The sequence below is a fragment of the Dioszegia hungarica genome (assembly GCF_025882075.1).
Source record: "Dioszegia hungarica strain PDD-24b-2 chromosome Unknown MKK02contig_16, whole genome shotgun sequence".
Taxonomy (NCBI): Eukaryota; Fungi; Basidiomycota; class Tremellomycetes; order Tremellales; family Bulleribasidiaceae; genus Dioszegia; species Dioszegia hungarica.
The window spans coordinates 1,945,600-1,965,715 of NW_026515773.1; the positions used below are offsets into that span (position 1 = coordinate 1,945,600).

General features: G+C 56.9%; 8 protein-coding genes across 8 annotated transcripts; 3 read left to right on the forward strand and 5 right to left on the reverse strand.

Annotated features, from left to right (window-relative positions):
- Positions 1 to 114: 114 nt before the first annotated feature.
- On the forward strand, positions 115 to 2,096 carry MKK02DRAFT_17190 (putative actin-like protein 3; the record flags this gene model as incomplete). The annotated part of the gene is made up of 12 exons (XM_053085752.1): positions 115 to 170; positions 358 to 434; positions 480 to 588; positions 652 to 778; positions 824 to 903; positions 954 to 1,063; positions 1,116 to 1,129; positions 1,178 to 1,311; positions 1,358 to 1,484; positions 1,532 to 1,813; positions 1,862 to 1,945; positions 2,001 to 2,096. The coding sequence occupies 12 exons, from the start codon at positions 115 to 117 to the stop codon at positions 2,094 to 2,096; spliced, it is 1,296 nt and encodes a 431-aa protein (XP_052943973.1).
- Positions 2,097 to 2,871: 775 nt separating this feature from the next.
- MKK02DRAFT_38870 (Lactonase, 7-bladed beta-propeller-domain-containing protein) lies at positions 2,872 to 4,213 on the reverse strand (the record flags this gene model as incomplete). Its single annotated transcript, XM_053090327.1, has 4 exons — positions 2,872 to 3,362; positions 3,435 to 3,792; positions 3,857 to 4,025; positions 4,074 to 4,213. 4 exons carry the CDS (start codon positions 4,211 to 4,213, stop codon positions 2,872 to 2,874), a joined length of 1,158 nt encoding a protein of 385 aa, XP_052943974.1.
- Positions 4,214 to 4,689: 476 nt separating this feature from the next.
- MKK02DRAFT_38871 (uncharacterized protein) lies at positions 4,690 to 5,187 on the reverse strand (the record flags this gene model as incomplete). Its single annotated transcript, XM_053090328.1, has 2 exons — positions 4,690 to 4,860; positions 4,921 to 5,187. 2 exons carry the CDS (start codon positions 5,185 to 5,187, stop codon positions 4,690 to 4,692), a joined length of 438 nt encoding a protein of 145 aa, XP_052943975.1.
- A 1,229-nt stretch (positions 5,188 to 6,416) lies between these two features.
- Positions 6,417 to 9,154, reverse strand: MKK02DRAFT_18157 (putative forkhead transcription factor 3; the record flags this gene model as incomplete). Its single annotated transcript, XM_053085904.1, has 6 exons — positions 6,417 to 6,828; positions 6,880 to 7,560; positions 7,633 to 7,913; positions 7,968 to 8,189; positions 8,283 to 8,607; positions 8,700 to 9,154. Coding segments are annotated over 6 exons (2,376 nt in total), but the record flags the coding sequence as incomplete, so codon positions are not given.
- A 2,890-nt stretch (positions 9,155 to 12,044) lies between these two features.
- On the reverse strand, positions 12,045 to 13,480 carry MKK02DRAFT_17903 (uncharacterized protein; the record flags this gene model as incomplete). Its single annotated transcript, XM_053085858.1, has 5 exons — positions 12,045 to 12,171; positions 12,217 to 12,674; positions 12,724 to 13,014; positions 13,062 to 13,229; positions 13,280 to 13,480. 5 exons carry the CDS (start codon positions 13,478 to 13,480, stop codon positions 12,045 to 12,047), a joined length of 1,245 nt encoding a protein of 414 aa, XP_052943977.1.
- Positions 13,481 to 13,712: 232 nt separating this feature from the next.
- On the forward strand, positions 13,713 to 15,830 carry MKK02DRAFT_17283 (uncharacterized protein; the record flags this gene model as incomplete). The annotated part of the gene is made up of 3 exons (XM_053085767.1): positions 13,713 to 14,359; positions 14,412 to 15,110; positions 15,146 to 15,830. The coding sequence occupies 3 exons, from the start codon at positions 13,713 to 13,715 to the stop codon at positions 15,828 to 15,830; spliced, it is 2,031 nt and encodes a 676-aa protein (XP_052943978.1).
- Positions 15,831 to 16,022: 192 nt separating this feature from the next.
- On the reverse strand, positions 16,023 to 18,976 carry MKK02DRAFT_38875 (trehalose synthase; the record flags this gene model as incomplete). Its single annotated transcript, XM_053090329.1, has 15 exons — positions 16,023 to 16,590; positions 16,637 to 16,761; positions 16,815 to 16,830; positions 16,885 to 17,023; positions 17,077 to 17,116; positions 17,162 to 17,273; positions 17,318 to 17,391; positions 17,437 to 17,531; positions 17,583 to 17,654; positions 17,706 to 17,768; positions 17,823 to 18,114; positions 18,169 to 18,288; positions 18,354 to 18,459; positions 18,504 to 18,580; positions 18,653 to 18,976. The coding sequence occupies 15 exons, from the start codon at positions 18,974 to 18,976 to the stop codon at positions 16,023 to 16,025; spliced, it is 2,223 nt and encodes a 740-aa protein (XP_052943979.1).
- A 296-nt stretch (positions 18,977 to 19,272) lies between these two features.
- Positions 19,273 to 19,981, forward strand: MKK02DRAFT_38876 (uncharacterized protein; the record flags this gene model as incomplete). The annotated part of the gene is made up of 5 exons (XM_053090330.1): positions 19,273 to 19,291; positions 19,490 to 19,561; positions 19,628 to 19,666; positions 19,775 to 19,867; positions 19,950 to 19,981. 5 exons carry the CDS (start codon positions 19,273 to 19,275, stop codon positions 19,979 to 19,981), a joined length of 255 nt encoding a protein of 84 aa, XP_052943980.1.
- Positions 19,982 to 20,116: the final 135 nt, after the last annotated feature.

Below are 20,116 nucleotides of genomic sequence, written 5' to 3' on the forward strand. Positions count from 1 at the left end.
TGGTTCCGTCGCAGCTCACCGAGCTCCCCGCCGTCATCGCCCCCGCATATAGCAAGCTACCTGCTGTTGTCATATCATCCTGGTGCCCATACTAGACCTATAGATTACATAGCCATGTCTCGTCAGGCGCCGCTCGTTATCGACAATGGAACGGGGTACACGAAAATGGGGTAAGTTAGATCAACGAAAGGTCGAAGGGCGAGGAGATAGGGGCTCGGGAACATGGCGGTCCATCAGCCGGCAGGCCAGTCTGCGCATCTCGCTTGCTGGCTCAGCCATGGCGAGGGCAATGGATCAGCTACCCACTTCCCTCAACTCATCGCGAATGGATTCGGTGAGTGTCAGCTGAAGCGCTAGGTTCGCCGGTAACTCGGAACCCTCATTCGTCTTTCCAACCGTCATCGCAACACACCAGACCGCCGGGGCAGGCGGTGGTGGAGGCGGAGCGAAGCCTACCAGCGGCGGTGGAGCTTCAGCAGGTGGACGGGCGCCACCTCCTGTAGCGGGCAAGCCGAGCCATCTGGCGAGTAAGCGAGGGATTGAGGATTTGGACTTTTATATTGGAGATGAGGCGGTTGTGAACTCCAAGTGAGTCTGGACTTTTTAAAGCGGGTGGTCGGCTGTTCAGACGGGCAAAGCTGACTTGGGCAGGACATATGACCTCCACTACCCCATCAAGCATGGTCAGATTGAGAACTGGGATCATATGGAGCGATTCTGGGAACAGAGTATATTCAAGTATCTCCGCGCCGAGCCAGAAGACCACTACGTCCTTCTTGTGCGTATCCTTACCATTCTGAAGCCGGCGCAGCTGACTCGACAGACCGAACCACCACTCAACCCCCCTGAGAACAGAGAAAACACCGCCGAGATCATGTTTGAGAGTTTCAACGTGCAAGGCTTGTGAGCTTCTCCGTCTTCGACGTCTTGCTAGCGGGGAGCTGATTTATTAGGTATATCGCCGTGCAGGCTGTGCTCGCTCTCGCTGCCTCGTGGACTTCGTCTAAAGTCGCCGAGAGGACACTGACGGGTGTGGTCATCGATTCGGGAGACGGTGTGACGCGTGAGTTCGCCTCTCTTTTCCGATATGTAGAGAAATAGCTGACCTGTGGCAGACACCATCCCAGTCGTACGTGGTACTTGACTCTGAGGGTAGGAATCGGAACTGACGGAATAGGCTGAAGGCTACGTTATCGGCTCATCGATCAAGCACGTCCCCATTGCTGGAAGAGATATCACCAGCTTTGTTCAGCAGCTTCTGAGGGATCGAGGAGATAGCGCGTCTATTCCGCCAGAGGACTCCATGAGGGTGTAAGTCTCTCATTTCGCCAGATCGAGACTCATGCTCACTGCGCAGTGCCGAGAAGATCAAGGAGGACTACACCTACGTTTGCCAGGATATCGTCAAGGAGTTCAAGAAGTACGATGCCGACCCGTACAAGTACTTTGCGCGATTCTCGGGAGAGCACAGCGTGACAGGCCGAGTAAGGAGCTTCCTCCTCATCGACGAGACTCCAAAGCTGACTTCCAGAAATACGACATTGACGTCGGATACGAGCGCTTCCTCGCCCCTGAAATCTTCTTCAACCCCGAAATCTACTCGTCCGACTTCCTCACCCCTCTCCCCGAAGTCGTTGACACCGTCATTCAGACCAGTCCTATCGATGTCCGACGAGGACTGTACAAGAACATTGTGCTTTCGGGTGGAAGTACGATGTTCAAGGACTTTGGGAAGCGGTTGCAGCGGGACGTGAAGAACATTGTGGATGGAAGAATCGCGGGCAGTGAGACGAGGAGCGGGAGCTTGATGAAGGTGAGCTAGACGACAGCCACTCGCGATCGAGTCGAGCTGACAGTGTAGTCGAGCGGTGTGGAGGTCAACGTCATCTCGCACAAGAGACAACGGTATGCTGTGTGGTACGGTGGAAGTCTGATGGCGTCGACCGTGAGTCATGCTCTCGGACTGCATCACAGACACGCATGAGCTGACTTCATCTCAGCCCGAGTTCTTCAACGTCTCGCACTCTCGGGTAGACTACGAAGAATACGGACCGAGCTTGGTCAGGCGGTTCTCGGTGTTCGGTAGCTCGTCGTAGGAAGGAAAGCAGGCCACGGGGCGGGTGTTCAGGCGGAATGAAGAGGATTTTGTATGTGAAATGAATATCTGCTGTAGCTGCTGTACGTGCGGGCTGCTTATGGTCAGGCAAACGAGATTGGTTGCATCTGTCATCCAATATCTAAACTCGCCATTGATGCGCACCATTACGATTGTCTGAGCGGATGAGGGGCGTGTCTGCATCACAAGCTCATCACTCTGAAGTCAGTGCTGGCCATTCCTATGGTCCCTGCGGGTCACTCACGAGACGCTCACCTGATCCTAGTACCTCTCATCAACCCACTCATATCGGTACATGCTGGAAGTGCGGGACCGCGCAGCTCATACGCTTGACCGATGTTGACTATATCCGAAGAGGCTGAAGATAAGACTGGGCTGTATACATACGGCGATGAGTACGAACGCGCAGGCGATGGCGAGTAGATCGTGCCAGCTGTGGATGCCGGTGATACCCTTGCGGTGGATGTTCGACATGGCTATTGACGGATCTGCTTGCAGTGTGGAATCCCAGGGCAGCTCGGGCCTGCTCCAGTAGCACTTGAACATGTCAGAGAGGTGCGATGCGGATATCGATAGACAAAGGAATGTCATTTTGAGGCGCAGATATTACTTTGTTCTGACGCACCACGCGATTCAGTCTAGGTGCAATTTTGCGCTGCCTTTGGCCGTAGGAACGGTCTGATGGCTATCCTGCCGCTGACTCAGGCTGGAGATAGGCTCATCCGCGTCGCAGTACATCACAAGCGTACAAAATATCACTCTATCCATAGCGGACATACGGGTGTCATGATCCGCCCTAAAGACGTACGCGCCACCTCCCTCAGCTGACTCCCATCACCCACCCTTTCATACATCACGACATCGCCCGGATTTCTGCTCGTCACGCATACCCACTTCCCCTCTTTATTCGCCGCGACACCCCGCAGATGTTTGCCTGCACCAAATACGAATTGATGCTGTGCCGGGCTGATCTGTCCCGGGTTGTCTGAGCTGACCGTGAACAGCGCAAGCGCGTCTCCGTCAGGATTAGGCGAGTCGCGGTTAGAGGCAATGAGCAGCATCTCCCCTCCGGATGGGGATGGGATGAGGACGATTTCGGACGCGAGCATCTGTTCGGCGCGAGGGGAAGCGGGGTACCGGTCGAATGAGGGTAGGATGGAGTGACGGGCGATAGGGAAGGAGGGCTTGTCGAGAGAGTGGATGACGATGTCGGATGATAGCTCGCACAACGTGTAGACATACTTGCCTGGGGATCCATCAGCTTCCACTTTACTCTAAGGAGACGAGACGAGGGTACAGGGAGGGGCGGACAGCTTACCATCGGGGTGGAACACCAAATGCCTCGGCCCGTCTCCTGGCGAGAATCCAGTCAAGGCACCTGCAGAGACTGGCAGCAGCTCCCTTTTCGTCACATCCCACCGCAGTCGCCAGACAACATTCGACCCCAAATCAGGTGCGAAGACGTCCCCAGATTGCGGGTGGATGACGACCTGGTGCGCGTGAGGCGCTTCCTGACGGGGATGGAATGCAAAGTCGGGGGTGGCGGGAAGGGCCGAGAAGTGTTGAAGAGGATCGAAGTTGGATGTGGGTGAGGAGTTGATCCCTCCCCTGGACATTGTGGTCAGGAATTCACCCGTCGGGGAGATCGCGAGTGTTGTAACATTGCCGGTCTTGTACTGATCACATCAGCAATCGCTCCTTCTAGGCGTGTTGGAGACCACTATCGAGTGCAATACTGACATGGGCAATCACAATCCCAGCCTGAGGGTGTACAGCAATATGCGTCGGTCCGGCCCCGCCTGACTGAGCCTCGCTCATGACCTCCAGCGTACCCTCCTTATCCGTCACGCGCAGAGCGAAGACTTTACCGTAGACGTGTCCGTTCGCATAGATCACATCGGACAGTGTTCTGATGTTGTCAACATATGGTGAGGCAAGGCTGAGGGACAGTACATACGGGTGCGCAGTGAGCCAGCTAGGATCCCTGCTCGTCTCCCCGAACCGCGTGCCCATTCTTAGCGTCTTCTTCTCCGGGTCAAAAAGCAGGGCATGGATGTAGTGACCGTGGGTCCCGATCAGTATGAGCTTCTCTGTCATTTCGGATATATTGATGAGATCGAAGTGAGGGCGTCTTTCGAGACGTTTTGTACAAGAAGTGGACGGAATCTTCGCTCCAACAGTTCCGCGTTCCCTCATGGGGCCGAGCGGGTCAGACCGGCCCGGTCCGGGTGCAGGCCAACTCCTCATTCCTTATGATGCCGTCATACTGAATCTCAGTGACTGCTCGTTGACTGCTCGGCACAGCCACTGACAGCGAGACGGACACCGTAGGCATTGCGTGCTCTCTGACGACAAATCGAAAGTCGATGAAGGGTAGCACTGACCCAGGGCACAACAACTCCAGAGCGGCGCCCGTCAGCAAGGGCTATTTACCGCGGAATGGCTTGGAACGATCAAGTAAGTGTGGAAGCGGCGGTGGGACTAGCCGCGACTTGACGCCATTTATCTTACATTGACAATATGCCTACACAGTCACAGACCTTGTTATAAGGCTGAGACTACATCACCTCGCCTTAGAAACTGGGCGAGAAGTCCGTCACGCCGTTGGGCTGACAGGAGGGTGCCGGATCGCACATCATCTGGACGCCGTGGTTGTGCCAGCAAGGGCTCATGTAGCTGTCACCGTTGCCGATGACGAAGACGGCCAAAGATCCATCCTCATCCATCTTGCCGTCATAGTGACACTATAAATAGTCTCAGTCGTTTCCTCTTGTCTCACTTGCTCAGAAAGGGATGTGGCTCACCTCCGCACTCTGGGCCTCTCCTTTGTCGTTTTTATACTTGATCTGGAACGATTGCTCCATCGGATAGCCCTCCTTGTCGAGGGCAAAACGAATCCCGGGATGCGCCCGGTACCGGAAGCCATGGTAGAATTCGACGCCCTCACCCCGCGTACCACGATCTTTGCGGACAATAAGTCGGGCTTCGGCCTGGCGCTCAGTCATTTCGCATAGAGCGGAAGGGAGGAGCGCGAGAGTGGCGAGAAGGCCGAAGATGGGTGAGAGGAGCATTTTGTAGATGTACGTGGGGTGTCGCTGGATGATGTGATAGTCTTGAGATGCGCAGGAGTGCTGACTGCTGATTGAGATCAGGATACACGGGGGTGCCCATATTTATAGCTCGGACGGGAGCTGACCGGGCGAGGACTGGTACATAGGAGAGGCGGAAAACAAAGGAGACTTCTGAGATCCCTCTCTTACGGTCAGCCTTCCCCTGTAAGGAGAGATGGGAGATGGAGGACCCCTAGATCAGGTGCGAGGTCTCAACAACGGAACTAGCACAAAGGAGGCGGCCGAGACTCCCCTCTTAACAGGGTTTCCCTTGGAGGGGCGAACGATGACCCCTTGAGACATGTGGGCAACAAGGGAGCCCCATGCACGAGCATGCACCCAGGGTTTCCTCCTCAAGATCTCTCCGTGTGCCCGTGAAGTTTGAGCGCAGGAGTAAGTCTGAGATCGAACGGGTGAGGAACAAGGCAAGCTCTTGATGAGTCTTGACGGTGCCTTCAGCGAGATCCATTGTCAAGAGGCCTCAACCTCTCCGCAAGATCTCCCCGTGTGCTCCTGAGGCCCAATAGACATCGCGGGGAGGAGGAGTGTGACTGGAATGGGGGGTGAACAACGCAAAGGTGTCGGCCTTGTGTTCCCCGCGTACCGGATCGAAAGGATTCAGATCACGTGCACACGCCAACATCGTCAGCCAGCGCTGGCGCTCGTTAGCATAGAATGCCGCATCTCCGTCAGCTATGCCGATGAGCAGGATTATATCGCCGCCGCCTGGCCTTGACTCAACAATAATAGGATTCGAGTGAGAACTGAGAAGTAGCACAGTCAAATTGCAAACAACCCATCTCATCTTTCTTTCCTTCCTAGACCTTTATATCTTTCTAATTTAATCTTCTACAACTGCGATGTGCCTTCTCCTCTGACACAAGATCGCAAGTACACTAGTATCTCCCTCCTCTTCCCCGCCTTCCCTCCTCCTTCCTCCGTCCTCCGTCCTCCGTCCTCCCCAAGATGAATTCCTTCAAAGACGTCCAAGGTTTCGTTGTGGTATGGTGATTCGTATATAGGTTGATTGCGGTCGTGAGATCGTATCAAGAAGTATAAGGGTTGTGGTATATCGATAGGTGTGAGGTAAAGGGAACAGTGTGATGTATGATGATGAGGGTGTTGCGGGTGGTCTTTGATGTGAGGAGAGCGGGATCCGCCGCTGAGGATAGTGCGGTCGTTATTCGCCGTTACATCCCCGCGTTGAGCCCCATCGCCATGTTCCCCTCTACCCCGGGACCGAACACCGCCTTCTCCCCACCCACCACGGGGACGACCGACGCGGTAGCCAGCGGCGCCTCCACCTTCTCCTCCACAGCCGCCGCCTGCTTGGAGTCCCCCTCAGCAGGCGCCGGCGTTGCGGCTTGCGGAACGCTGCCCACCTCGCCGGAAACAGCGCTGACGTCCCCATCGCTCTTGCGGCCCTTCCACGCCGGTCCTGGTCCCGCTAGCGGGTCGACCGTGCCCGGACCGGACGCGACAGCCTTGGACTTGCGGCCTGGACGCCCTTCATCCGGGATTCCAGGCTCGACAGTCCACCAACCGCCCTTGCCGCCTTCGTCGGGGATACCGTCCACCTTGTTGACGCGGACAAACATTTTCCTGGTCCGTCAGCTATGCTTCCGAGTGGTCGGATGAGTCAAGAACACTCACTTCAAGCTCAAATTGTGCCTGATACTGTTCTGCCACCCCGCAGTCTTGCGCTCATCCAGCGCCGCAAAGAACGGGAACCGGTCCGCGATGCTCGAGTAGATCTGCGAGAGCTGAAGCCGCCTGTCTGGAGCTGATTCGATCGCGTGCCGGATCATCTCGTGATAAGGGTGCGGCGGCTTGCAGTCGATGCCAGGGTACAAGCCCTCGGTCGGGAGTTCGTTCGACTTGCGCGCACGCGGGTAGTTGGGGTGTGGTGTAGAAGGAGATGGAGGCGGGAGGGACTGGTTGCCGGTGAAAGGAGTGCCGGAGCCGGAGGCGGCATACGTGGGTGGCTGAGACGGGTCGGAGAGGCCCAGACCGAGGGCGGAGGTATCCGCGCCGCCGTCGAGGTCCATGGGGGTGTTGGAGCCGCTGGGAATGGGTGGAGGGAGCAGCGCCGAGACGGCCGAGATGGACTTCTGACTGGCATTGGAGTCGGCGTGCGCACGACCGCCCGCCTTGGCTTTACCGCCCCTCCCTCGACCACGCCCTCTGCCGGATGTACCAGCAGCAGCTCTGCCCTTGCCTTTCGCCTTTGGAGCCACCGCAGCACTTCCTCCAGCCTCGCCTTGTCCCATCGGCTCGTCCTCGCCGTGCTCGGGTACACCCGCCAGACCGCCCGATCCGCCCCATCCAAGCATCCTGCTAGGCCCGCCCCGCTTGCCCGGCGACCCCTCTCGGTCCCCGTTGATGTCCTTGCCCTTCCGGCCAGACCCTCCATCGATGATCTCCCGCATGCTACCCATCCCGCCAATGGTCCGACGGCGCTTGTGCTGACCCGACGCACGTCCCTCGCCATCGTTGTCGAGGAAGGAGGCCATGGGTGAGCCCTCGATGGTCTCCGCAGCAGCGAGCAGACCCTCGAGCTTGTCCGGCGTGGTCGAGTCGTGACCTGGCGGTGGGGTGCTGGCTCGACGTTTCCCACCGACCCCGCTAGCGCTAGCTTTGCGCTTGGAGGACGCCCGAGCGTTGCTGGACTCCCCCTCACCGTCGCCCTCGCCGCCGAAAGAGTCGCAGATACTGGCCAGCTTATACGCCATGGAGGGTACGGCCATACGATCACCGGGGAGTGACTGGGTCCGATGAACTGGACTCTTGTCTGCAAGTGTAGCGAGAACGGCGAATTCTTCCAGGACTGAACGGGCTGGCGTATTGGGCAGGATACGCCGAGACGAGGACGTGGTAGGCGAGACGAGGGTAGATTGTGTTGGTGAGCGGGAGACTGCCCCGTTGACATTGAAGCCGTTGGCTGTTGGCTGTCGAGCGGCATTCTTGTAATGATGGCCCTGAGCATGCTGGGTGCCGATCGAGGTGTTGATCTGTCGGCCTCGCCCGCCTCGCTTGTCCGGGGTAATAGCGGCGACGCCCTTGCCCTTTGTCGCAGCAGCTGCCTCTAGGCTCGCTCTGCCCTTCTCCCTCTCCTTCTCCTTTTCCCCCTTGACGTCCTCGTAAACCGTCTCTTTACCGTTCCAGACCAAACCGCGGATCATCGGTGGTTCTTCTGATCCGACCGGTCCGTAGTCCATGTGCACGCGGGGAAAGGCAGCAGTGACGGCCTTGACGAGCTCCTCGGACTCTGGTAGTCGAGGGAAGCGCTCAGCGAGGAGGGCGCGGATAGCGAGTAGCGAGGTGGAGGACGTGAGCGAGGGGTGGGATGGGGATGGGATGTGATGGAAGTTACGTCGGAGCCTGGAGGTCAGCTCCGTCCTCCTCTTGAATCCGAGGGAAGGTGGAGGTGCGGGAGCTATCAACGGCGAGAACGAGGTGAAAGGTGAACATACCAAGAAATCAGATCTACCGGTGCACCTTTCCGCAAGATCAACCTCGCTTCAAACGCAGGCTGCAGCGGACTACTACCTCGGTTTCGCTTCCACCCCTCTTCCTCCTCTTCCTCTTCCTCGCGCATTCTCATGAGCTCGTCTTCATCCTCGCCAAACAGCCTCCGCTCGATTTTGGTCCGCTCGCTAGTGGTCTCGGGTCGGCGATCAACACGGCCATACTCTCCGGGCCGGTATGGCGATCGCGGGGTGTACAGGGCGGTGGAGGCACGGGCAGAGACGGAGACAGAGTGTGAGAGAGAAGCGGGGCCTGGTGGGGCGGGCGCAAAGTGCATGGGGTGAGACTGGTCGAAATGGGGCGGGTAGCGGGATTGGGTGTTGAGCGATGAGGTGGAGGGAGAGTTGGAGAGTGGGGTTGGGAGGAGGTGAGCCGGTGCTGGAGCCAGTGGAGCAGATTGAGCGTTATGGATGGGTGCAGAGGGGTGGGAGGCTTTCCGCGGGGACTGGCGGATGGGCTGCTATTGCTTGGTCAGCCAAGTCCGAAGGCAGTCAAAGAAAGTGAATACGCACAGAGACACCAACGGCCGCCCGTGTACCGGTGCCGACCATAACGGATCTGTACTCGACCTCGAGAGGTACACCGTAGAATGAAGTGTCGATGGAGAATGACGATGTATTGACTAGCTGGAATGGATCAGCTAAAGTAAAAGCTGCGGACCAGCGAGCCCAAGAGGTGGATGACCGACTGCGCAAGCTCGGCAAGGTGTAGAGAGAGGTGTGGTGTTTGAGCTCAAGAGAATGAAGAAAGGAAAGAGAGTGAAAGGCAGGAGTGTTGACGTGAAAACAAAGGCCACCAGCCTCTCCTTCCCGCTCCACGTCAGGGTAAACAAAACAGAGTCGCACCAATGTCAAAGGTGGGCTGCTGAGATTGTATCGCAGTGGGCGAGAGAGAGTTGGGGCTGGGGTAGACGAGGCGACAGGAGCCCTGCTGAGCAGAGATGGGGCTTTGTGCAGGGATGGGTGGAGCGCAGTCGCAGTGGTGGAGGAATGCGGACAGCTGGAGCTGGAAAGCTGGACTTACCTCTGTGCTGGTCTCTAATTCTGCCATGCTCTGGACGTGGCCAAGAAGCGAGCTCCCCCAATGCTATGTACAGATGACTGGTAGATGAAGGAGAGGTAAGAAGCTAAAGGAAGAGATAGATCGCTTGTCCGGATTGGTGGTCTCAGCTGGGCTGACTGGCGAGAAACTGTCCGAAATCAACAGAGGTGAACGAGTTTCGCTGCGAGTGGCTTTCCGTCCAGCGAAGCCGCTTTTGCGCGCCGAGCGGTGGGTCGGGAGTGGGGAGGGGGGGAGGACTACAGACCTGTCTAGCTGTGTACTAGATGGATACCAACAAGGGACAATACAGTGTCTAGCAGGTTTGAGTGAAGGAGCAGAGTGACAGGTTCCGTTACCGTACCGAATTAAAGACCCTGAAAGCGAAATGCGTCAACAAATCCGATGACCCCGATGGAGCCCAGAGAACGAGCGCTGTTGTAACCGCTGATGCTGTGGCCTAGCTGTTCTGAGCCGCAGAACGGAGGCCGACCCAGTACTGCAACTCCTCGTGCTGCATACGCGATTTGATATCGTCCCGAGCTCACAGTATCGCAGCAGAAAGCCGGAAAAGCTGCGAGATCGGTGCGGTCCGGGTGGAACTCACAACAACAAAGGCCAACATCTCCCACGTGGCAATCATGCTCAAGCTATAACACCAGGAACCCACCTCAGAATACATAGGTCCAGCAGCCAGTGCGAGGCGGATTGGGCAAGCCAGCCAGAGGAGTCTCTCGCGTGCGGGGGTACAATGCTGGGGGTTGGCGTGTCGAAGCCCCTTGCATGAGACTAGGTATATCACAGAACGACCCCGCCACTGGTGTGGCACATTCTATTAACGTGGCGACAGCCTCGCGAACGCGATCGTATCAACGGCCCGAGAAGGATGAGGTGGTGTTTTGTTCAGAGAGTATCAGTGCCCCACACTGGAAGATACTATCCAGTTCCTTTGACAGCGAGGCGGAGAGGTGTTTGAAGGGGCAGCAGTGGAAGTCCGACATGGGAGTTTGCCTTTTCAGGCTAGGTCACCTTCCCCCTCCTGTCTCCTTCGCCACTAGCACTCCAGAAACGCACTTTCGCCCTTCAGCCCGGCCTCCTTGCCACACCTCCAGCTCCAAGCATCGCCTTTGTCTACCTGGGCCCAAATCCAGCCTGCTCCTGATCAGATGAGCGACCCCGCCGAAGATGGTCAAGCTATCCAGCTCCTTGTCCGCCCCGACCCCACTGAATTGACTTCAGTCGCCCCGCCCACCCAGACTTTCCGAACCCTCACTGATCTGGGGAGCCGCCTTACCGAACTTCTCTCCAGCCTGAAGCCCGATCCGCACACTCAGAAAACCATCAGCAGGATGGCCTGGACTCTCGCCCCGCCTGCATGGGTATGGTCCGTCTCGCTCCATCCAGACACCGGGCTCCTTGAGATCGCAGCACTGACTCTCGTCTCGGCCGGACTCTCTGCTGCCGTCTGCTCCCAGATGCAGCACGCGTTGCGCACTGGAGATCCCACCCACCTCCGCAATGTGCAATGTGGGCGCTGCGGGGTATCTCGCGCTCGGGGCAGGCGCCGGGATCTTCATCTCGAGGGAAGTGTTTGATGGGCTCAAAGACTACCCGCTCAGCGAAATGTTGCTGAATCTGCTGGCCGCAAACGGTTCTCAAGCAGCCGGTGCTTACCTGGCGACGAGTGTGGCTGCGAGCGCGAATCCTGCTTCCGTCGTCTAGACGTCACCGACTCCCTCTCCGGGTCACGTGTCTATACCCTCCCCCATGCTCAGATGCATACTTTGCTTTGCAAGTTTGCATTGAGTCGCGAGTTTCGCGGTAGCTGTACCGGATACCGATCAGACACCTCTTCGAACGCAGATCTGGAGAGATTCCTCGATCTTCAGGTGTTACCACCAGGTGACGTGCGTTCGATAAGTAGCTCATCACGCCGTACCCACGACCTTGAGTCAGCGAAGGGATCCGTGCGTCGACCAGACGGTGCCTTCACGTAAGCCCCATATAATGACCTGCATAGAGGCCTGCTGCAGCCACACACTCGAAGCAGCATCAGGATCACGCCACTGCTGTTGCTACTCGCACTGGCCATGGATGGAGGGTTGTAGGAGGGTCCGTGCCCTACCGCAGCGAATAAGTGAAAGTATCGATCAGTACGAGCTTCTTGTGATCAGTAGTTTCAGCGCCTGATGACAAATACCTCTGTGAAACTGAGAGAGCTGTTTATGTAGGACGTGACCCTGACTGGACTCTCATGCTTTTGATCTGGCTTCCGCCATCCCCAACGTCCGCCTCACCCAGGACCACACGTCCCGGCCAACCGTGTAGTAGATCAGCCCGAACGCTGCTCCACCCAAATGTGCGACATGGTCAAACATCCTATCATGTCAGCGCGACGCAATGACCCGTATGCTGTTCACTCACTGCCAGCCCCTAATCAGACCGACCAGATCCAGCGCTATCATCCCCCCTACGCCCGCCCAGATCGGGAAGCTGATGAACGGCACCAAAATAATACCGACATTGCTATCCGGGAATGCGCATGCAGTGACCGTCAGCGCGGCATAGATGGCTCCACTTGCCCCTAGGGAGGGCAAGATAGCCTGGTGCGAAGCGAGAGCCTGTGCGGAGGATAATCGAGCGGGGGAGGCGAGAGTCCGGAGTAAGCGGGGAAGGCGGACAAGGTTGGTCCAGAGATGACTGGCGAGGGAGGAGAAAAGGCCGCCGGCGAGTAAGAAGGCGAGGAAGTGGGGCGTGTGGGTGGAAGTGGGCATGGGGAAGTCGGAAGGGGTGGGGATGGAGAGGTAGGTGTAGGCTGCAGCACCGAATGAGGTGAGGGCGAATGAGTTGAAGAAGAAGTGGGCGAACGATTGATGTGATATCTAGCCAGTCAGCGAGGGCTTCGATCCGAGAACTCGACTCAAGACTCACCACACTAGTGAACAGCGTCACGCAATTTGCCCATTCCCTCCTCACACCGCCGGTGAACAGCACCGGCCGGTGCAGAAACCATTTCCGCATGAACGGCTCCCATCTCCCCACTCGCCATGCCAAGAACACCACTCCCATTCCAGCAGCGACCTGCATCGGGACGACCCGTGCAGGCGGAGTGTTGAGGATGTACTCTTCGACCGTAACGTATATCCGAAGGATCGGGACGAGGAGTACCTTGGGAAGGAACGACAAGGTCTGGGGCAGTCTGTTGACTGTGATCTGGGCTTGCTGATAAAGTGAGCTAAGCCGTATCCGGAGTCACATGCAGGAGTCACCTTGGCAGCGTCGACCTGCTTCGCCCTAGCTATCTCCTGGTCGGTAACGATCGGACCCCGTCTGAACCACCCTCCCCCAGATCCCAGCCTCGAAGTCCATTTCTCGGTGTCGGCGTTGGTATAAGCCGCAGCTAAGACGTAGCCTGCGCCGCCGAAGCCTAAGCAGAACTGGGAGTCAGCGTTGACCCACCGCCGTCTGGATGGCGACGTGGACTAACGATTATCGGTCTCCAGATCGACGGTCTAGGTAATGAGGCATCTCGAGGGATACCACTGCCTGGTGAGATGGGAATAGCTACTCTCTTTGGTGTGATGCGACCGAGGACCTGTCTTGCTGCGGGTGGTGGACCAGTAGAGAAGGGTGAGCGGAATGATCGATGTGGTCTTCCGCGGAGGAATGGCCCGGCTGCGTCCAACATCGATGGAGATACCGTGTGAATTGAGCGGGAACAGCTCGCCAGTCCAGTGATGAACACCATGCTGGCTCTGCAGCGCCTGGCTATGGCTAAGAGCGATTGATAGCTTCAAGTAAGAGGTAGAGAGGCAAGACAGGAAAGGTGTTCAGAAATTCCACCTGATTTGCCACCCAAGTCCGTCGAACACTTCAGCAACCATACATCTACCTCGAACTGATGATCATGCTTAGATAGCATGGTATCAGCCGGTGGAGCAACGCGCGACCAGCTCTACTCCATCATCATCGCTATTCGACCCGACTCCAGCGAAGACCTCACATCGGGAACTGCAGACTGGCGCTCAGGCGATATCGAGGTCGACTGGGTCGACTTTACGCGCGAGAAGAGCTCGGACATGGGGGACCCATCTCAGTCCGCTTCGGCCTTCAGGCCCAGCTCGGCAGCTCGGCGGAAGAATGGCGTCTCAGGTCGGAGCGTGCCCGGGTCGGCCTCGGCTGGGTCGAGCGAGACTGAGAAGCCCTCGGCGAAGAAGCGACCGAGCCCGGATGACCTCTCGCTTCAGCCCCTCCTCGCTCACTTTCCCGGTCCAAATCCGCTCGACTCGTCGGTCGCTCAGGGCGTGACCCAGGTCGGACGGGGCGTGGTGCACTTGTTTCGACACCCACCGCCGTCGAACCTGATCGCGTCGCTGGATGCGCACCCGGTGGGCGAGTCAAGCCGGATGGCATCAAAGGAAGGAGGAGAATGGGCGGGTGACAAAGCAGAAGGGGAAGATGGGAGTCTGATTGCTATACTGGCGGTTCCGGCGTGGATGCGTCCGGCGGACTTTCTCGAGTTTATAGGTGGATGGGGAACATGCCTGGAGGGTGTTCGTATGATCAGGTGAGTTGCACAATATTCTGTCTAGTAGACGCGCATAGCTCACGCCTCTCAGAGAAGCTACTACTCCGAATCGCTCTATCGTTCTGCTCAAGTTTCGAGACCCACTCCAGGCATCGGACTTCCTCGTCATCTTCACCGGCCGCGCCTTCTCCACGCTGGACGCGCGCGAGACTTGCCATCCAATCCGGATCCACCACCTCGTACTCCACCGCATAGAGCAGTCTCCTTCCTCCCGCACACAAAAGGCATCCACTCCTACCGCTATACCGGCCTTCCCTCCTTCGGTCTACTCCTCGCGCGCAAAAGAGCTCTCTGGCTTGCTCACCGGTATTCCCTCTCCGGACCGGACGGAACTCCCTTCCTGCCCAGTCTGCCTCGAGCGCCTAGACTCCACAGTCACCGGACTTGTCACTCTTCCCTGTGCTCACACATTCGACTGCGACTGTCTTCGCAAATGGGGCGACTCGAGATGTCCCGTCTGCCGGGTGTCCCATCTACTTCTCTCTTCGGGTCAACAGCAACAGCAGGCGAGACCAGGTGGGCCGAACGTGCGGGATGAGATTCTGCGGATGACCAAATGCGCAATGTGCGATAGCACAACGCATAACTGGATCTGCGTGGTATGTGGCGTGGTAGGCTGTGGGCGGTATGAGCCGGGAAAGGGGCATGCGAGGCGGCACTGGGAAGAGAGTGGTCATGTGCTGGCGATGGAACTGGAAACGCAACGGGTATGGGATTACAAGGGGGATAAGTGAGTCCTCGGCAACTCGAAAGCTGACTGTATAGCTATGTCCATCGTCTAATTCAGACCCGGACGGACGGCAAGCTCGTCGAACTCCCATCAGCATCATCGCTCGTAACCGCCCTTTCTCGACCACTACCTTTCGCTTCTGCCTCTCGACCCCTCCCTGCCAATCCCACCTCAACTCCACCTGACGACCAAGCCGGACCATCCTCCACCGACGCAGAAAAGATGTCTACCATCGAAGCCATCACACTGGAATACTCCTACCTCCTCTCCTCGCAGCTCGAAGCCATGCGCCAGCACTACGAGTCCCAAGCCATTTCACACGCTCCGGCAGCTGCGGACCTCGACACCCTCCGCATCCAGGCCGAATCGGCCGCTGCGGCATTACGGGAAGCGGAGGCTGCGCGGGAAAAGGCAGAGAAGAAGGCTAGCAAAGCTGCTACTCTTGCTCGAGATCTGGCGAGGAATCTCGAGGCGGAGAAGGCGATGAGTGAGGGGTTGGCGCAGAGGGTCAAGAGGCTGAGCGAGGAGGTCGAGGTGGAGGGCAAGCTCAGGGGTCAGAAGGAGGAGGAAGTGAAGGGTCTGGAGGAGACGGTTAGGGATTTGATGTTTAGTTTGGAGGCTGGTTTGAAGATACAGGAAGCGGGCGGGGCGGATGCGGGAGAAGGCGGAGATTTGGTCGTATTACCAGGTTCGGCCAAGGGGAAGAAGAAGAAGAAGTGAGGCACGCAGAGAGCGCCGTGCTCAAAGTTGTATACACTAGTTGAATTCGATCGACCTTTCATCAGACATCTCATCGGGAGAATGGCCTCTTGTGCCCGGGAGTCTTGTCCGAGTCATACATCTCAACCTCTACAGATATTGCCCAGTCACACTCTATGTCTCTACTCTCTACACATCTATGATCTACAGATCTTACTGATGCTCCCTGATCGCACCCTCCCCTTCAACCAGATCCCCACCCATTACGATCTTCCACACATTCTCTTCCTTGCGCTCCAGCGCCTTCCCCACTCCCATCTCCTGCAATAACGCCCGAGTCCCCTTTCCCCCATCCTGCCCCGCATCGATCCCCAGGCCCAGCACCCGACTCGTGAGCAACATCCACTTGGTAGCATTCCCGACTGTCCAGAAGTCCTCGGACGTCGACGCCTTGTCCGCCTTGATGGGGATCATCGGCCGCTTAAAGTCACGTACGAACGCCTCGGCAAAGGCGTTCGGGTCAGACTTGCTGCCGTCCTGTTTGTCCGACTCGGCGTTGTCCTTGTTGTCGAGTTTTTGGTCGGACGAGATGTCCCGCTTGATCTTCTCTTTACCGGTGTAGATGTCCATGAGGAGGGAAGAGACGGCTTTGGAGTCGCCGGAAGGTACGATCCAGCCGTTCTCGCCGTTTTTGACCTGGAGGGGGATCCCGCCTGCGTCGGAGGCGATGATAGGGACGCGCATGTTGATGGCTTCGGTGACTTTGACCTCGAAACCTTCCCTGATAATGTCAGTCATGTCCAGTCGTGGGCGCTGAGGTGGCTTACCGAGTCGAAAGCTGAGTTACCACCCAGGCACCCTGCAGGATACACCCCAGTATAGAGTCACTCGGAGGCGCACGAACGACCGCTACATCGGTCGTCACCAGCTCATACTCGTCTTTGTCCAATGTCTGCGGCATCAGCAAAAGTCACACCTACCATAGCCGGGTCAATATCCACGGACCTTATGGATCTCTTCGCTGTTTCATCATCAGCTAGCTGCCAAGGCCAGAGGGAACACAGAAGAGACTCACTAGATCCTCGTCCCGTCCGGATCGTCCACGCTACCATGACCCATGATGATCATCTGCGGCCCGCCATTCTCGGGTGGCGAATCAAGCTTCTCGAGCGCTTGCCGGAACTGGAGGTATGCTTCGAGCAGGACGTCAATACCTAGACTCAGTCAGCCTCGTTCGCCGGGTTAGACCTCGTAAGAGGAGATGTACCCTTGGAGGGATCAAATCGGGCGATCTGGCAGATATAACCCTGGTTCATCAGCCGAGCGAACGCCTGGAAACAAGAGATACTCACCCTGTCCCAGTCGATCGTGTTTCCGCCTTGCTCCGACGCAAAGTGGTTGAAGTATTGCCGGAAGTACTGGACCGATGCTGTCCCGTACGGCTTGTTCAGGCCGTCAAGTGGACTGCAAAGATCAGCGCTATCCATGAGGGTTGAAAGTAGGCTTACTCGGTTGAAGGGGCCATATAGAGTACAGGAAGCTTCTCCCTGACGTTCTCGGGAACAAACTCCTTGACCGGATGCTGTCGGGTAAGCAAGTGCTCTTCGTCCATCAAGCGCCTACTCACAGCCAAGAAGAGGTCGATATCCTTGATGAAGTTATAGAGATAGTTCCAAGTCCGGTATTGAGGGGTAGAAGGGTCGTCGGTCAAAGCAGATTGTACTAGATGAGATCAGGTATAAGTCTTTGACAGTCCGAGGGACATATGATCACTTTGGATGTGGGAGCGGAAGATAATCTTGGCATCTGGCCGATGTTTCTTGATGATGGGAACAAGCGCGGTCACTATGATCGTCAGCACTGCACGTCCCGAGTCTAGCCCAGAAAAAGACATACGTTGAGGATCGTCAATGATGATGAGATCCGCATCGATTGCGCCCTGCGTCCAGAACTTCTCGTCTTATGCAGATCAGCTTCTCTTCTCCCAATAAAGCTGCCCCGTGCTCCACTCACAGTTCTGCTCGGTCCATGCCTCGAACGATTTCTTATCCTCGTCATTCATCTCCTCCCCTTCGTCCGCCACGCCCTGCAGCACATTGTGGATCTTCCGCTTGGTGATATCAAAGATCGCTGGATGACCTTCGGGAGTGTACCACTTGACGTCAAGACCGACCAGCCGCCAGAGACGGATGAGCGCATGTCGCATAAGGGCGACTCCACCGCCTTGAGGCGTGGCGGAGAAGAAGGCGATGGTGGTGTGGTGGGATTTGTGATGTGCTGAGAGGGCGAGGAAGCGTTTCCAGAGCTGTCCCGTCAGCGTCGTCTGCTCTACTGACTTGATGAGACGGGCGTGACGTACCTCAGGGGATGTGCTCTCTTGGTATTGCAGCAAGCTGCACAACGTCACATTCCCATCGCAATCGACCAGTACTTGGTGGTCCTTAGGATCCGTATCGACCGTGGTGGCACTATGTGTGGCCTGTAGTTTAGCCAGAGCTCATCTCTTCCCATTATAGGTGTGCATAGCAGAGCAGCCCGACGTACTGGGTGCAGATACTTGAGTGCGCTGCTTATTGCGCCGGTAGCCGTTGTGTCCGTCGCCAGCGCGGGCAGGCCAGTGAACATAGCGGTAGGGGCGGCGATGACAAACCTGATAGTCAGTATGATGGCGATTCGCAAGGCGCCTAGACATACGGGATAGCATCTAGATGCAGCCAGACCGTCGCAGCGAATTCCAAGCCCTTGAGGTGCTTGAGCTCTTCAGGAAGAGGCTCAGCAACCGCCAGCACCCTGATCAGCGGCAATCAGCCTGTCTTCCTCATCAGTTTTAAAACACGACTTACATCCATCTTCTGCTTCTCTTGCACATCTATCAATCGCACCAACACCTCCTCCGCGAAATCCGCCGCAGCTTTCGCTCGCGCCTCTTCCCCCTTGTGCGATTCAAAGTCCCGATGGAACGTCTCCGACTCCATCACACCAGTCCCATCATGCAGTACCATGGTGTACTCCATATCCCCCTCCTTGCCCTTGCTCTCGTCAGCAGAACTTCCACCTTTGCTGTCGCCCTTGGCTGGGTGGAAGTGGAAGGCCATCCCGACAAAGACCTCTTGGATCTTTGTCGGGTGTCGAGCGGATGAGTAGGAGAGCTGGCGATTCGGCGACATGGTTGATGTAAGTGTTGCTTGGTATACTGACAGTGAAGTTGAGAGCACGTTCCACGTTGAGAGGAAGAGTAAGCAGAGGCGCAGATTGGGTTTCGACAGCGAGCAGCCTGGGCGGACCTCGGGCATCGGCCTCGCTTGGCTCTTGGCGCAGGGTATGACGTCACCATGCCGTAGACCCGATAACAGCTCACTCAGGCACGTAAGAGGCCAGGCCGCTTCGCAATTGTCCACTTGCCTCTATTATCTCTCTACTTGAACTATACCACCAGCAAGCGTCACTGCACCAGCACTACATCATGGCAGACCACAAGAACGGTCAGTCTCTTAGAGCTTGCAGGAGTGTACATTTCATATGGTCTTTCGCCCCTGACTCCTGCCTGACCTGACCTTCTGACCCGATACTTCCATCTGCGTTGGACGGATGCACTTGCAATGCTGTCAGCACGCCAGACTACATCGCTCTGTCAAGCTCTCGTTGAAGATTATGAAGAATTGCTTGCTGAAACTCTGCAGTCATCGTCACTTTTCACAAGACTTCGTCCCCTGAAGACAGGTCAAAGCTGCTCGATGAGCTGAAGAGCAAAGGTAAGCTATGCGTCGCGCCCGGTCATCATCTCTCAGAGGCGACGAGCAGCTAGCTAAAACTATCAGGCGCTCAGATTGTCAAGGATGACAACCTCAACTCTCCCAGTCAGTCCACCCGCTCTGGCACTACATCGTCGCACCGCCAAACACTCCTTTGTCAACTTGGACAATGGCACATTCTAGACCTCCTTGGGTTCTTGCTGACACTTCTAGTCATGCCATTCGTGACCGTCTCCATGCCCGACGAGCACTTTGACGCCCTCCAGTCAAGCAGTCTCCAGGGACACGATGTGGTCAAGAACGTCGGTACGTTCGCTGGTCCACCTTCTCTTCGCCTGCTACCACTTCTAGGCTATGAGTATGCAGATAGTAAAGCTGACATGAACAGAGAAGGACCAAGAAATGCGGATCCAGGCTTGAGTCGCAGGTTGTACTCTTGAGCTTTGTACCGGATGTACCAATATCGCGCGATGGAACCACGCTCCACTCTTGATTTTCCTCCACTGTCCTGATTTGCCTGCAGAGGTCCACGGGGCCCTGCTACATCTGTAAAGC